Source organism: Dicentrarchus labrax, unplaced genomic scaffold (assembly GCF_905237075.1).
Source record: "Dicentrarchus labrax unplaced genomic scaffold, dlabrax2021, whole genome shotgun sequence".
NCBI lineage: Eukaryota > Metazoa > Chordata > Actinopteri > Moronidae > Dicentrarchus > Dicentrarchus labrax.
In genome coordinates this window covers 17,935,960-17,953,033 of record NW_026136714.1, presented here as the reverse complement: position 1 = coordinate 17,953,033, position 17,074 = coordinate 17,935,960, and the positions used below count along the sequence as shown (strand labels likewise).

Here is a 17,074-nt window from a genome sequence, read left to right as displayed (position 1 = left end):
TGATGACCTGTCAAAGGAACCCCATCTTTGGTTTGCCACTTGACTTTTTTCATCAAAGGATATGGCTACGTTAGAGATAGGGGATGTTTATCTCTGAGCACGTCTTTCACACGCCTCCTGCGAGCTGTGCAAATATAAAAACGATCTTGTGTGACTGTGATTGCATAACTATAGGAATTGGTCTTATTCGTAAAACTTGAGCAGAGCGAAGATGAAATACAGAGCAGGTACAGTATGCCATGTAAACTCACTTTCTTCATTCATTAATCAGTGTGTGTCAGAAGGCACAATTCTTCTGAACTTTCAAATTGATTTTTTTTAGGTTCTTTGAAAGTGGTGTGGGCCTGGATGGTGATTCTGATGCAAAGCTTGGATGCAGCACATGCACCAACAACCGCCGGGTTTTCATGCAAGCCAAAAGAGCAGACAGCCCTCACCAAAAGTCTAGTTAAAGACTGCTTGACAAGTTTTGTAAGTAACATAATACTGTGTGTCTTTACAGTATGTTTGAGGTAGTGTGTGCATTCATCACACTGGAATTTCTTGAGTTCGTACATTTTCTGTTTCAGAAGAAGAATGATGAGCACAGTCTTTTTTCTAAGGCAGCTCTTAGTCACAGAACAGACATGCACGCAGCGGTGGAAGGGGGATTTAAATATTTTGCAATAGCAACAATATCACAATGGAAAAAAAGAAAAGAAAAAAAAAGTCCAATACAAGAATAAGTTCTGCATTCAAAAGTTTACCTAAATAAAGAAATATCAACCACTATATGTATGATAGATGTTGAATGTTATAGAGATGCATCATTAATTGTAAAAAATATTACAGTAATAATATTACTTGCTCCCCTGTAACTAGTAGTGTAACTAACTACTAATAAATCACAGTAATAATGTTAGTCACCAGCAACTGGTTTGTGATCCAACAATCCAATCACAACCTTGGATTCATTTTTGTAATGGTGGAGGAAACTAGCTTGGAGGATGGAAGCGCCTAAGTTCAGCAGCTGTAAATATTCCCATTACTTTGATTTTTACAAACAAAACTGGTTTATAATCGTCAGAAGTCCGAATTTTGGGGAGAAGGGACACAATTACCAATTATGTGGGGAGTAGCAGAATAGTAATATAACTAGTTGTGTAGCTAATTACTGTTGGCAGGGAGTAGTAAGTAACATGTAAAAAATATTAAAATTGTACTTCATACAGAACTGAGTACATTAGCATTTTTGCATTTATAGGAGGTTGGGATGACACCCACGCTCTTGTCTGTGTAAATGCTTTAATCTTCAAAATGTGTCTTGACATACAGTAGTGAGCATTACAGTTGGCTTTGAAAACCACATCTTTTATTAAATCTACACACATATCTTGTGTCTGTGTGGTGTTTCTCTATGCTGAGAGGTCTTCCAGTTAAATTCACAGTTGGTCTTCTCTTCCAGGATGCAGCCAATGGGAAGCACCTTGGCACTTGGTCCCCAGGCTTCCCTGAGCTTGAGGTCCACGAGAACTCTACTCTCCGTGGGTCAAAGGTTCAGTGTAGCCTCTCCTTCATGGCTCAGGGCCTGGAGGAAGTCCTGGAGGACCAGGTGAAACACCTGAATACCGAAGATGTGTCACTTCACAAGAAGCTCAGGGACACCATCACCAGGGTCAAAAGCCTCACAGCGTGCATGAAGAAAATTCTCGGAGGGGAATGCTCCCCAAAACCACCTCCACCAAAAAAGCCCAGGCATGCGTTTGATAGGAAGCAGTGGAGTCACACTCTGTTAAAGACAGCCGGAGACTATCTGGACTGGCTGAAGTCTAAGCTTGGGGAACAAATTTCAAAGGTCAAAGGGCAAAATAAGATAAAACGCACAGCTACTGGGGCTACACGTCAGATGTACTTGGAGGGGAGTGGATACCTCTTGTAATTCTTTTTTCAACACAAGTTGATCTCAGTTTGTGATACAGGCATGATTACCCTTTTTTGGCACTGTTTTTTTGTGGTCTTATTTGTAATGTATACACCATATTGACATGCATTTAGGACATTTGCTGTCTTGATTTTCTGTGTAAGAATGAATGCATGAATTTAATGCAATTTTCCTAAAGAAATATTGTTTTAACAGACAGTCTTAAGTAGATACATTGCTGCTTATAGTTGTAATATGACATTTTGAGAAATTTATATATTCACTTTCAGGCTAATCCAACTTTAAAAAATGTTCCCAAAAAGTGCATCTGTTTGTCTAAAAGCTGTATGAAATGTCTTTGTTCAAATAAATGATACTTTTCAGCAAATGACACCGTTCCCATGTGACAGTAATTAATCAACTCGCCAAAGAGGCAAATGAAAGGGGGCTCTAATACATTTCTTAATTACGACAGTTTGTTTTCTCACCCTTCACAATGATTAATTGTTTTGCTCTGGCCATGTCTCCCTTGTGTGCGGGCTATGTTGCCTGAGGTAGAAAGAGAAGCTGATAAGAATCACCTTCAGAGAGCCACCAGTTTGGACTCCAATCACCGTGTTCCACAGTGAAATTTGTGGACAGATGGACAGTGCATCGTAAGGCAGATAAGTCTGTCAAACACCCATCAAAGCAATGCAAGAGAACAACACTGTAACAAAGATTAATGTGGGCCTCGCCCTCCTCAAATTAAGTGATCAATTATCATTCAATACAAGTTTTAGTGTTTTGGGGGTCTGAATGAGCTTTAAATGAGTCTGCAGGATGTTAAAAATCAGCAAAGTTCCTGAAATGTTACGTACTTTGGAGAACATGGACGCTCTGTTCACTATTTCTATTAATATAATGCTCATTTTGACTAATAAAATGTAACACCTGGGATTTCAAGTTTGCTTGCTCCCCTCGCACATTAAACCCATGTTCTCCTTAGCAAGCTTTAAAATACATTATCTTCTCTGGGCAATTTGTAGCTTTAAAATTCTTAACGTGGCTATAACACTTGTTTACGATAAACTGCGCTCACTTTACACTTCTAACACAACAGTTCATAAAAATATCACTGCCACTATTTAAGAAATTCTTTCACCTTTCATACACTAGCATGAACTACAACCCATTTCATTTCACAGTCACTTTTATTAAATAGCAGTTATGCATGCATTATACACAGAAGTAATGACACATTCTTTGCTGTTTTTAAAATATTCAACAAAACATGAAACAGCTGTTACCTTATTTAAAAATGAAGCCTATCTTATGACGTGAACCGGTTTGAAGTGGATTCTGATGGATGAGCTGCCTGCTATGTAGACCTGATGATCATCACGGATGAATGTATGAAGCGTTCTATGCACTTATGAAGTGTAAATAATCTAATCTAATCATTTTGAGGTTGGTCTTGGATGTCTCCCTCTCTTTGCCACTATAATGCAAAAATATCCAAGACGGAAGTTCATTTGCAGAGAGTCTCTTCCCCGAGCACCCAAACAGGGACGTTTTTATTGGCCCACTGCTGTTTCGGTTCTTCCCAAACCCTGAGAGGAAAGTTCATACAGGAAGGAGCTCTGGAGGACTCTCTCCATAGCAGTACTTTGCTTGAGGGTTTCGGTAGGTGTTCTCATGTTGAACACTCTGCATGAGAGGACAAATAAAAATAATTAAAGAGAATACATTTAAGGATGTCTTGCAAATTGTGTGTGAATAGTGCATGTGAATGTACATGGGTGGGGACATTTTGTGGTAAACAAGGACTGTGATAACACAAGACATACTTTCATCTCCAGAAAACATAAAAACACATGAATTTGTTTGATGCTCCTTTTGAAAGCAAGTCATTAATTGGAGTCTTATCTCTGGACAATCTGTGGAGGATATAAAACTAACACAATAATATTCATAAAGAGAACACCCAAAATATGTTGTTGCTAGTTTTGGGCCAGTCAATTGCAATGAGTCATAGTGATGCACTAACGAAAGTTGTGCATATCTTTTATCTGGCGACTGAGTAAAATATTGAATTGCCCAGAAACAGGCGGGAGGTGTGGTTGCGTATCTGAGATAACCCCATGCTACATTTTATACTGATTCTGAATTTGGAAAGTTATGACGGTGGTCTGTCAGTTAATTGTTTGAATTTTGATCTATCCCATAACCTACTTGTGAAGAGGTCCTACATTTGGCCAGGCACAGCTCAAAATGATCCTCCACAGCAGTGAAGAGATTCTGGAAACCTTCAGCAGCACGATTCAGGAAACGCTCAAGGAGAGGTTGCTGAGGAAGAAGAGTACACAGATAAGAGAGTGAGAATGTGTAAAAAAAAAAAAAAAACACAAGTGCTGATTTGAATCTATTCAACCTGTTCTTTCTCATTGCTCATTGTTGCTGCTATGAACAAAATCAATATTACATTTTAAAGCATAGTGTCTCAATTCTTACATTTCAGGATCGTCCATTACAACGTATGCAATAAGCAGATGCAGCATGTGGACAGCACATCCTTGATATGACAGATTACCTTATCAGGCTGGAGGCAACATGACACGCAATACTCATAGATGCTGCAGCAACCATTTGCGAGGCAGCTTTTACAGATGTACTGTCTGCTGCTGGGAGCATTGACGTTACAGCAGCCGTTAACCAGCAAGTCCTTTCTCTCGCAGACATAACCTATAAAACATTAACACAGATAAGCACATATATTGATTAAAGGCAACAAAACAGTGTCGCAGAGCTGTTGTCTTATCACAGCTGTATGGTGGTGAGCAACGGCTGCATTACTCACCAAGTTCGTCTGTGAGCAGTGTCTTGCCCTGGATGGAGTTTCTGCACTGAGTGATCTGACGGCTGCTGTTTCCCAGGTTGAAACGGACTTTCCAGGGGATGCGATGGTCTGAATCTCTAACCTCTAAGAGTGTGCGGTCCCGTATGGTCCGCTCCTCCTGTAAAGTTCACACAGGATGTGGTCGTGAAACGCCATCAAAGAGCAACTTCATAAAGGTTCAGAATAGGGTCAGACAATATGATGATATAAAAAGTGAGAACATACAGTAGGGATGGAAATTTACTGTTTTATTCCCCCGATAATAATGCTGATATGATATCTGAATTTTGGTAATAATAATAAAGCAACATTCTTTGATATCTTATTTTGAGAACTTGTTTTTTCTTAAAAACAAAGTAATCACATTTTAAACAGCTTTACAAGACCTTTGCCTAAATAAGTACAGAAAAATGTGACAAATTTCTGATTTTTATTAGAGCAGAATCATTTACATTAGACAATTAACTGATAAGCCGATGGAGAAAAAATAGAGCCCTTCTCAACTTTACTGCTGTTTCTGTTCGCTAAACTGAATATTTTTGCATGCATTGCTTGACTGGACAAAACAGGTGATTTAAATACTCTACGTCATTTTGGGCTTGGGAAAGAAATTGTGGTGGAAATTCTAGGGAGAAATGGTGGCTCTGGTTCTCCAATTGAGTCCAATGGTACCTTGTGTGAGTGTGTGATGAGAAGCAAATTGTAAAAAAAGCACCATATAAATGCAGCAAGCCATTTAAATGAACCCAAAGTGACCAATCAATTATAACAATTATATTAGTTTCAGCCCTAAAATCTGTATCTTTATTATCCAAAAATAAGTCTACAAATCTACCATCATCATCATCATCATCATGTAGCCACCACTTAGATATCAATTGGTTTAAAGCAATATTGGGTTTACAGGATTTTTACATCAGTGTGAAGGAGCACCTTTATTTGTCAGGGTCTTTCTTGTGTGAGCCAAAAACAGACATTCCCATCTGGTTATTTCATCAATAAAAAAAGGTTACTCAATAGAATTTCTACACAGTGTAATATTTTCTTTTGTAAGATAACCCACCCCTGCTGAAGAGGACACCACACTTTGCTTTAAAGTGGTGGGAGTTTCTGTACCTGTTTGAGTGTGCTGGTGAGAAAGTAGATGAGAGACAGTCCGAAGACTACTCCCAGCACCCAGCGCTTTCTCAGTAACCGCCGTAGCACCATCATAGCATGGCTTTCTTGGGGAGATGCCGCTGACAGTGGCGGTCCAAAACATCAAACCTCCACGGCTATCTACTGCCTGACTGACGTATTTATCACGAATATGTAGTGATGTGTGCCTGCGTGCTGATGGCCGACTCGATAACAGTAAAACCGGGCAAAACGGGTCCTGTTATCCGACGTTAGCTAGCTTTATCAGACAGCGAATGTGACAAATGCATAGTTACCGAACAGTGAACACGTTTTATCCTCAGAGTCGGGACAGCCGCGTTAAGCTAACCCATGCTGCAGGTTAAGGTTACTCGCAATGACACTAAACGAACAATGGCAGTCAATGTGAAACACTGTGTGAAACAACTCAAAACAGTGAACTGCTGGGCACGTCGGTTAGCTGCATTGCATTGTAAAAGACTGCTTTGTTAGCCTACTAGCTAGCTGTCGTTAGCATCAGCTTTCAGTCTTAGATAAGCTACACACTACTGCTACACTATGACGCACTCCAGTGACGCAGTTTCGCCTCCTTTGAAGAAAACGCTTGTGTTATGTCACGCATTACGTCTAACGAGCACCCATCGTGGTATTTATCCAGCGAAATCTGTCATCCACCATAGGCAAAACAAATTTCCAACACGGATGTGGTCTGGTGGGAAGGCGGACGCTGATTGGTAAGATAGGCGCCCTCGGTGACGTCACACAGGAAGCTTTTCGAGCCTGACCCGTCGGAGCATCTTCTGCAGCAGCGACATCAACCTAGCTAGCCTAACTATGGCAGGAGCTGGAGCGCAGTTCACTGAACTGATTCAGGTACAGTCGTCTAAAAAATGTCCCGCAGCGTACTGTCTAACGCATGCAACACACAGAGAGCTGAATAGCTTAAGATATAAGGTGTAAGCCGGCCGCTGTCAGTCATACACTGTTGATGTTGATTTGCATTCGCAGGGCTGGACCATGTGGTGATGAGAGGTATGCCATGCAGAGGAGACACAGCAGCAACACGGATGGCATGCCCTCTGAAAGGTGAGAGCAATCACAAGTACAGCTGCTGTTTCAACCGTGCGTGTTGTCCCCATACACTAAAACTATATAGCCAAAATGATATGCCCCCCCATGTTCACATACATACAACATTTCATGGTTACACTTCAACGGGCTGTTTATTAAAAGGTATTTTTTGATCCAACAGATGTCTACTGTTTCCCTGCAATAATACTAAAAGGACAATGTTTAAATGTATGCAGTATTAACTAGCCTTCCTTCCGCACACATACACTCATACATAATGACACAACAACAAAATATTACATATTAAAAGAATGTACTATGTAGGATATAAAAAATGAAGCAGAACCATCTTCCGGGCTAATGATCTTTTTTGCTTCTGTTTTTTTTTTTTTCTACTCAGGAGTCGAAGCCAAACTCTTGGATCAGAAAGCAGCCTGGATGAGGGTGGTGTGTTTGACTGCCTAAAGCCCGACTCACCCTCTTCACCCCAGCAGATCTTCTCCGGCCTGGTGGGTGTCCCGTCTAGCTCTGTCTCCTCTGCCCAATTCCAGGCAGCTGGTTTAGTCCTGGGCTCCCCCCCCGAAGTTTTTATCCAGATGACTGCATCATCCAGAGAAGAAGGGGGCCCCCACCGCACGGAGGGTGGACCTTTTCTCCCTCGGCCGCCCCAGCACCACCATCATCACCACCACCACCTTCACCACCATCCCCTGCAGCACAGGACCTCCTCTCTGCTCCAGCAGGCCAACACAGCAGCCACCTCGGAGAGGCACAGCTCCAGGGAGGAGGCCCAGGAAGACCCGTCCACCCCGGCCCCAGCACTGTCTGAGCTGAAGGCAGTAGTCACATGGCTGCAGAGGGGCTTCCCCTTCATCCTCATTCTGCTGGCTAAAGTTTGCTTTCAGCATAAGCTAGGTACACCGGCTTGTTGAGTAATAGTGCTGCTAACATTGTCTAATAGTACTCTACTTACAGCAGAGAATCATTAGCAGCATAAGGTTTGGTTTAGTGATGATGTTGCACTTCTCTCCTCCAGGTATTGCTGTGTGTTTGGGCATGGCCAGCACATTCGCCTATGCCAATTCTACGTTTAGACACCAAGTGTCATTACGGGTAAAAAAACTAAACTACAATATATTAACACATGCACATACAGCTATTATAACAATGACAATGTCTGATATTTTCCAATGTTACCATAAACGAGTGCGGGTACTGATACACAGTAAGTCTTAGATCAAATTCAGGCTAAGCTTTTCAAACATTAGTCTGGTGTTTTCTTATTGTCAACAAATCCCATGAAAATTCCAAAAACTAACAAATGAGTTATCACTGTCTCACTTCCCTATCCTGTCTGTAGCTGTCAACCTCAAGGCCCATTCATTCTTACTGAAGGTGTAAATTGAAAAAAAAAAAAATTGGGTTGCAAGTGTAGTTTTCTTTTTTATTAAAGGCTCAGTACTTTTCCTAAAATGGCTGAGCAGTGTAGTTTCCATCAAAAACCACTCAAACAGGAGTAAATAGTGCATTTGTAAGGGACTATTTTCAGCCGTGGATAAAGACACATTTGTTGTTCAAGCAGCAGGATGTTTGTTATTGTTGTGTATGTTGGATTGACTCAAAATAAACTTCAGTGAAGAACATATTACCCAGTGAAACGGTGTGGCTCATTGGGCAACAATGGAGCTCTATGGTACAGAGGAATAAGATAAATCAGGCTTTGGATACACATACTGTGTTAGTCTTTTTAATGAAATTTGTTGACTGTAAGAAAAATATACAGTTTCACCAGCCTTTTAAGTTACTTAAAATCTAAAAAACATAGTAATATTATTGTTCTGTTCATTTGACAGTTCCAATTGTGCTATCAAATCTCATTAAAATCTTGCAATGAGCTGAGCCTGGTTATAGGCAGAAGAATTTGTGCATCCCTGTATATTAGTGTTAACATGCTTTTTCGTCTTTCTTCACATACTCACATCTCGAACACAGAACAAAACTCTGTCTCTCTGCATAAAGCCTTGTCTTGAGTTTGTTCACCTTATTTGGTTAAGTACTTGTTTTACAGTCATCCTCATAGTATAGAGAGCATTTAGTGTATGTGGTGAGCAATGGAAGCAATGAACAGTGAAAGTAATGAATCAGCAGTGTTAGTGAAATTTGTAATCTCTAACTCTTTTTTTTGTTACCAGGAGGAACGTTCTGTATTTGTTGCTCTGTGGATCGTCATATTCCTTGCAGGGAATATAGTGTATATCTACTACACATTTAGTCATGAGGAGTTGCACAACAGGTAGTGTACAACAGATATTGTTACACTAGCTGTGTGTTGTTTTTTTTGCCTGTCATGTTATGTTTTGGTTTTACTTTATATATATTTTGTTTTTTCCATTCATTTTGTGTTGTGTAAGCCATTTTATTTTTACTTCCATTTCCTATAGGGAGTGTTCCTGTTCTTGTCTGGTCTTGTCCTGTGAGTAATTTTTTTTCATTATTTTGTTTTCACAGAGTTTCTCCCATTATGTTAAACATTTGCCTTGCTGTTGCTTATCATTTCTACCCTCCCCAGTGAAAACACCAGACCTCACTGTAACAAGTCATCTGGGTGTTGTTTTCTTTTTCTTCTAGCCTCATATTTTCCAAGCCCAACCTCAACAGCTTTGACTTCTTTGACCTGATCTGGGCAGTGGGAATCACTGACTTTGTCCTTAAGTACTTCACCATCGGCCTGAAATGCTTTGTCCTCTTTTTGCCCAAGATTCTCCTGGCCTTTAAATCCAGGGTAAGCAATCCACATTTATTTCTCTGACCCACTGTACATCTACATCTCTAAATTTGACTTTTATTAAGAAATGTTGACATGTTTTTCATTTCACTCTTACAGTTTACAGAATATCCATAAATCATAACTATAACCTATACAATTTTAACCAATTCAATGACCTCAGCAAACAATTATAAAGGCATTCTAATAGACCAATTTTTCTTGACTGTGTTGTGCTGAAATTAGTCATTTTAGTTTTTTAATTTGTTTAATAATTTAAAATATAGCAATAATAAATAAAGCAAAAAGACTATTTGCTGGATCCAACTTCTCTAAAGTGAGGATGTGTGTCTTTCCTCTGTTTAATATTGTAATATAGAATTGTTGCTTTAATTATGTGCATTATATTTGCCCAGTTTGCAAGAAATGCTTGCAGGTCAAACTTTTGTACATTTGATCAGGTATCAGCAAAAAAAAAAAGCCCAAATGCAGATGTATCTAACCTAAGTTAGTTTATCTTATATGACTCTTGTACTTCTTGCAGCTTCACAGTAAAAGCCGTAACAGTACAAAAGCATACTCCCATAGGGTGGATTTGTCCTTTACGCACATTACGTGTAGAACGTATAGACTGGGGAACTCTTGTATGGCACACCTAAAAGGAAACTAATCTTTGAGTTTTCTGGTAAACATGTTATTCATGCTTATCCATAACAGTGAGTTACAGGAAGTTCACTGTCAAAGTTGTGAAACTTGGTTGATAATTTAAAAACAGAAAAATTGGCTGAACTATGATGAAATTCTCCGCTGAGTGATGAAAGTGCTAAAGGGTCACAGTGTGAAACTGTTTTGTATTCATAAGGTTTTAAATGGTGCTCCTTAGGTGAGCTTGTGCATGTCGGTGTCTGAGTGCGTGGTTAGTGTGCCCCGAGGCAACAGAATGGGACTGCAAACACACACACACACACACACACACACACACACACACACACACACACACACACACACACACACACACACACAGATAGATAGACTTTGATTTCCATACAGGTACAGCTCATTTTCCTGGTGTGTGTTTGTGTATCGAATGGCGGGGAGGAGGAGGAGGGCTACAGAGTATAAGGATTAAATTTTCCACTGATAAACAGACCTACAGGCCTATCAGAACCACGGCTGCCAGCAACTGAGCTCATTTGCCCTCAAGGGGTTTGCACGGGTGAGGTCATCCCTCCCTGGAGCTGGACCATTACCTGTAACCTCCACTCACACACACACACAAACACACGCACACACACACAAACACATACAGACTGCATACAGAATTTGACAGCTTTGATTGGACACATGTTGAGTTTTGGGGAATCCCAGATTGTATCATCACTTATACACGTTCATAGAGGCCAAACAGTCCCGTCGATTCTGAACTCCATGAAGTCACGTAAACAGCCTGTCTACTTCATTACTGCACCCAACCACGGATACACTAATGATCCTGCATAATCACTGCAGTCAGCACTAGTCTGCACAAATGATTGCAGGCACACATACAGAAGTTCCATGACGACTTTGTTTTAAAGTCTTAGAGGGCTCATATCTATAGCTTGTTTATGAATCCTATTAATTCTGTGTTGGCTAAGTGTGCAAGTATTTCTATTGTTGTGCAAGAGGTTCTCTCTGAGTATTTTGACAAATGCAGTAGTTCCTAAATTTTTCCTTAATATTGATCTGGGGTTTTATTTTTTTGCTCTGTTGGTGCTGCAAAGATAGGATCAATACCAACTGAAACTAAAACTTTAAGGTACTCGGTGGAGTTTTTGTTTGTTTATGACAAAACTTCATTGGACACCCTTAAAACTGTACTGTTTAGTTGACTAATAATTCCTGGATAATGCAGGAAAAAAAGTATATTGTGGTGCCTTTTGTAGCTGACCTGCTTGAGGTTGCGCCTCATGTACAAAGGAGTCCTTAGTGTAGCTTCTCCTTAGATTCCAACCTGCGGCCCTTTGCTGCCTGTCCTGTCCTCCTGCTCTCTCTCCCCACCTTCCTGTCACTCTCCAGATGCTCTTTCAAATAAAGGCAATAAAAGGCCAAAAATTATGTTTAAAAAACAAAAAAAAAAAAAATATACCCCCCAACCACTTACCCCAAAAGAAAATAAATAAAAATGTAGAAATGACAGTCTGGTAGATTAGAATCTAGTTATATGTTCATGTGTGTATTTCTTTGTGTAGTTGTGGAGTGCACAAAGAGATCAGACAGAGTAATAAAACCAAGCAGGAAACTACTCAAACAAGGGCTTACTCAAACTGCTTGGCTTCTGTCCAAACTTTAGATTTGACAGTTTTTGCGTGGGCGTGATGAGCACTGTGGGATACGAGGCTGAGGGGACAATAAGGAAGATGAATTAGCCACTGGCAGAGGTCTTCCTCCCCTACCAACCTGGCTGCTTGTGGCTCTATACCCACAGTCATCAATCTTTGTCAGCTAACATCCAGGAAGTCATTATGCAAGCTGGGATGCCACGGGGGCCATCGGGGAATCAAGTCTGCCTCCATTTTGGTCGCCTCTGTTTTTAACCATCCCCAATTCTGTTAATGCACTTTGTGGTAGCGGGGACTTAGAAGTTAATTTCTTCTCTGTGATTATTTAGGGGAGGAGAGGTCCTTTTTAAAGGCAGCTAGAAAGCCCCCGTAGGGCTGGGTTTAATGCGGGCACTGGGTAGCAGGTGGAACGAGCCGCTGCCAGTTTCCCTTGCAGTGTGGGGAAATTGCCTGTACTGCTGTGAAGCGCTGGACAGCAGCCATGTTTAGGCTGGAGGCATGCTGTTTTAAGCTTTTAATACTGCACTGCTCTTGACTAGATAGAAGAGTGCCCCGAAGCTGTTGAGCTCTTTCTGCTTTTTGGACAGTTAGCGAGTGGATCAAAGAGTGAATACATATTGTGTCGCAATTTTTTCATTTAGTTATTACTTGGGTTAAGGATGCTGAGGTCCCTTTTGTCTTCGTTGTTTTGTCTTTGAAAGCAAATTTTAAGTGGGCACATTCACAGTCACTGCCACCTGTATATGGTCACGAAGTTTGACTGAATCGTCTAACGAGGCCTCCTCTAATATTGTAGTTTCTAATTGTGTGCGTTTGTTCAGGGTAAATTCTACCTGCTGATTGAGGAGCTGAGCCAACTGTTTCGGGCCCTGGTACCCATCCAGCTGTGGTACAAGTACATCATGGGAGAGGACCCCTCTAACAGTTACTTCCTGGGAGCCACACTTATCATCATCTACAGCCTTTGCAAGGTAATCAGTGCCCTGTAGCAAGATATTTAAAGATCCCCTCCTTAATGTGTGTATGTATTACTAATGTACTATAATTTCCACATTTAAAATCCCTAAAAAGGCATCTACTCCTTCTACTTCATTAAAAAATCCAGAGTCTATGAATGTGTAAATTTGGTTAGTTTCTTAAGTTTTCCTGTCTGAAGACAAGATGTCTCCTACTTCACTGTAAAGTCCATTCTCAGTGTATGTGCACTGGTGGCTTCAACTTTCTACATCACACTTGTATAAGTTGCATACTGGACCAGGATTGACTACTTGTGATGTTACAAATAATGCTCGTCGGCCCCCGCCATTTTAAAAACAGATTTTCAATTAAAAGCATGTGCATCTGAAAACATGTACATTTTTGTACAGTGAAGCTCCAACATCCAACTGTAGGAACAAGAAGGAAAACATTTTTGACTGAAGGGGGGACTTTAAGATCAATATAGTTCTTAATGTTAAGATTTTGAATGACACTATTAACCAAAAAGACATACTATTAGTCCAAATATAGAATACACAACATTTTGATTCCTACATCAGAAACATTGTGAGCATTCATTATTAAGACGGTCGAAACCAGATGTACCAAATACTTCTACAATGTCCATTGCACCCCACAGTGTGAAAGTGTTTGATTGGAGGCTTCTGATGTGTGTTGTGATTGTGGTGCTAGACAAAAGGTCATAAGGTCATTCAGGTCAAAACAATATGTAATCCAAATCCAGCTATCAGTTTCCCAGATAAGTTTAACCATTGTCTCTGCCACTCTGGGTAAAGCTGGTGGAGATGCATGAGGAAAATAAATTATAAGCACCACATTATATTCTTCGCAGGTCATTGTTCTTCTTGGGCCTGGATTTTAAGCACTGTAGGTTGGGGAGTGTCAAATGGGCCACAATAGTTTTAGAATAAGAATGGATGTCAAAATGAAAAATCACCTCAGCTCTGGGACCTGTGGAAGGGGGACAGTGAAGTTCCAGATCACAGCAAGGTCAGTTATGGGAAAAAAAAGAGATAATTAGGGCCATGAGTCAGTTTAAAGTCCGTCATATCAAAGTTGGAAGCTGAAATAGTGAAACTAAGTGGAACTTGGATGAATGAAATGATGAAATAATCACACAATCTCACTGTCATGTGTTGTGTAGCGTGTGTAGACAGTTATAGTCCAGATTTCTTTTAATACACCAGTGATTCACCGGATGTCGTTGTTGATGAAGGGTTTGTTCAGCTGAAATTGGGTGGACAGTTTCCTGGGTGTGTGTGCTGAGGTGCAGCACTCTGGTGTTTTCCAGGATCAGGCCATATTAACAGTGTGACAGTATTAGAGTGTGCCTATGTACATGATGAGCAACAGTTGTTGATTCATTCTTGTTATGCAGTTGTGTCACGCGGGGGGTGGGGGGGGCAGTTGAATAAAGTTCAGAGAAACTTGAGAGCGAAAGCTTGGCAGGTTGAATCTTCAGACCAGGAAGCTGTAGGTGGAGGAAATTGTAATTTTGCGGTTCCAGCTTTAATGTATTAGCATATAAATACCCAGAAATGAACAATGTGTAAACTAGTAAAAACTTTGAAATAAAAAAAACCTTGGGTGTTCCCCTGACTCTGGTACCGTTGTTCATCATGTTCCCTTTAGGATGAATTTACTTGTAACCTTTTCACCTAGCCCCATCATCAAGTCTATATCATACCCATCAGTCTCAGCTGCACTTTGTGTTTGTGTGAAAAAGTTAGCAAGGTTAGCATGAGATGATGAACATTGCAAACGTTTCAGTATCTGTCAAACATCAGCATGTTAGTATTTTACTCAAAAGCACCACTGTGCCTAGATATAGTCTCACAAAGCAGCTAGCGCGGCTGTAGACAGTTAGTTTTGTTAACATAGTAAAGAGTAAAAGAAAACTAGCTCAGATTAGCTAAAATAGCTAATGCTGCTGCTGGACAGTTATAATTAATGTTCTCATAGAAAACTGATTGAAAACTTTGTCCTTATTGTTTTGCAGTCCTTTGACATCTGTGGACGTGTGTCTGCCATACGTAAGGCGTTGGTCATGCTCTGCAGCTCCCAGGTCAGATTCAGATTCATTTAACTTTTTTCACAACACACTCACAGATTTGTGTTTTTGAGTTCTGAATACATGTAGAAGAGTAGAGTGTAATCCTTTTACATTTAAACTCTTCTGTGGTTTTTTTTTGTCTCATCCAGATTTACGGAGTGAGGGCAGGCAGTCAGCAGTGCAGCGAGGTGGGTGATGTCTGTGCCATTTGTCAGGCTGATTTCAGAGACCCCATAGCCCTTCTCTGTCAGGTAAGGACTCAGTAAGCTGGTTAGAAGATGGCTAAAAAAATATAAATTGATTCAAATTTGAAGAGAAACTAGCCTGAAAAGCAGTGTTTTACTGCCCTCTCTGGTGGAAAGTTTGAAGTCTGCTGAAACTTAAGCTGACCCGTGTGGTCAGAAGTGTGTGATGCTGCAAAAATAACCACACATAACAGTTATATCACGGTGTACTGACGCACCCTGAAGTGCATTCAATTTCACTGCAGCTAGGTGAGAAGGTAATCCACTGGAAGTTAGTACAAATTTGTATTTTCAACTGGTATTAAGTTGCTCTTTAAGTATAAATGTGAAAGAAAATAACAGTTTAAACAACTGCTTGCTTGTCTGCATACTACTACTGTTATTATTTGGTAATATAAGTGGTGGGTCAAAGGCCAGTATCAGCCTCTGAACCTGCACTGATAGACACAGATCTTTACTTGCGGGTCATGTTCAATCAGTCAGGGCTGGCAAGAAAATGTCAACTCTGAGAGCCAAATGTATAGCTGTGCATTTTCTAATTTTCATCTACATTATGTTCCTCTGTAGCACGTTTTCTGCGAGGAGTGCCTGTGTTTGTGGTTCGACCGGGAGAGAACGTGTCCACTGTGCCGCTCTACTGTCATTGAGACCCTGCGATGCTGGAAGGACGGCACCACCTCGGCTCACTTCCAAATCTACTGAGCTCTGACAACATATCATATGCACAAGGAAAGATGTGATTGTGCTGTAAAGTGAGTTAGACAATGGTGTGTATTGTTTTTTTTTTTTCAGTTTATCTTAGCGTGGTGACTCTTTAAATCAGGGTAGGCGTGAAGTATCAAGTAACACACAATAGTTAGGGGACTTTCATTGTAGAGGCAGAACACATTATTTCCAGTGCAGACAAGTTGAACATGTGAAACCAAATTATCAACATGATATCACTGACAAGACACATTAAGCTGGACTATTGTCAGTTTTACAGTTGCATTGTTGTCATACAGTTATGGCATAAATCACATGTTTCTAGACTTCGACATTGTGGACATTTTATTTTACACTAAACACATGATAAAGGAATGTTACTTTGATTGTGTGGTGATAATGTAAATATTCACACTATCTGTGGTACATTTGGTACATTTTTCTGTATTCTTCATGATGTTATCATGTCTGTACTGTATATTGTCTATATTAATCTTTTTTAATTCTTCAATTGGTACTTAACATACTTTTTTGTTGGTATTTAGTTTTAAGCTTTGCAATATTTATTTCAAAATGGGATATTGTCCCATAAAATGTCACAGAACGATTAGAAGTAGAAAATCAGGACAAACATTTGTGCTGTCTGTAGGTTAAAAAAAGTTCTTGGTTAGTAAATGATAAGGTTATTTAGATATTAAGTAATGAAAGTAAGGTGAAGTGTGGCTTTTAATTACCCAGACTGTAAACAGTACACAGTGTAATCCGTAACATTTTGTAGATTTGTGTGTGGTGCATTTTCACTGACAGTTGGAGCTCATACCTGATAATCACCCATGTTGCAAACTTCCTTTCATTGTTATTTACTATGAACATTGTTAATATCAATAATTTTTTTTAGAATAATTCATTCCTGGTTTGCATAATAGATGTATGACTCTAGTGCAGAGGTTTTCAGTTTGAAATTAAAGCACTTTAGCTCACTTTATCAAGCCTATTTGTCT

The 17,074-nt window shown here is 40.1% G+C and overlaps 3 protein-coding genes across 3 annotated transcripts; 2 read left to right on the top strand and 1 right to left on the bottom strand.

Moving 5' to 3' along the window:
- Positions 1–78: 78 nt before the first annotated feature.
- LOC127376628 (uncharacterized) lies at positions 79–2,291 on the top strand. Its single transcript, XM_051423696.1, has 3 exons — positions 79–227; positions 323–471; positions 1,445–2,291. The coding sequence occupies exons 1-3, from the start codon at positions 212–214 to the stop codon at positions 1,916–1,918; spliced, it is 639 nt and encodes a 212-aa protein (XP_051279656.1). The 5' UTR covers positions 79–211; the 3' UTR covers positions 1,919–2,291.
- A 783-nt stretch (positions 2,292–3,074) lies between these two features.
- On the bottom strand, positions 3,075–6,127 carry spring1 (SREBF pathway regulator in golgi 1). The gene is made up of 5 exons (XM_051423697.1): positions 5,895–6,127; positions 4,740–4,896; positions 4,473–4,624; positions 4,115–4,228; positions 3,075–3,589 (listed from the first exon to the last, which is right to left on the bottom strand). The coding sequence occupies exons 1-5, from the start codon at positions 5,988–5,990 to the stop codon at positions 3,506–3,508; spliced, it is 603 nt and encodes a 200-aa protein (XP_051279657.1). The 5' UTR covers positions 5,991–6,127; the 3' UTR covers positions 3,075–3,505.
- A 527-nt stretch (positions 6,128–6,654) lies between these two features.
- rnft2 (ring finger protein, transmembrane 2) lies at positions 6,655–17,058 on the top strand. Its single transcript, XM_051423691.1, has 10 exons — positions 6,655–6,788; positions 6,924–7,001; positions 7,387–7,901; positions 8,023–8,099; positions 9,179–9,279; positions 9,615–9,768; positions 12,893–13,042; positions 15,070–15,135; positions 15,273–15,374; positions 15,936–17,058. The coding sequence occupies exons 2-10, from the start codon at positions 6,955–6,957 to the stop codon at positions 16,068–16,070; spliced, it is 1,347 nt and encodes a 448-aa protein (XP_051279651.1). The 5' UTR covers positions 6,655–6,788; positions 6,924–6,954; the 3' UTR covers positions 16,071–17,058.
- Positions 17,059–17,074: the final 16 nt, after the last annotated feature.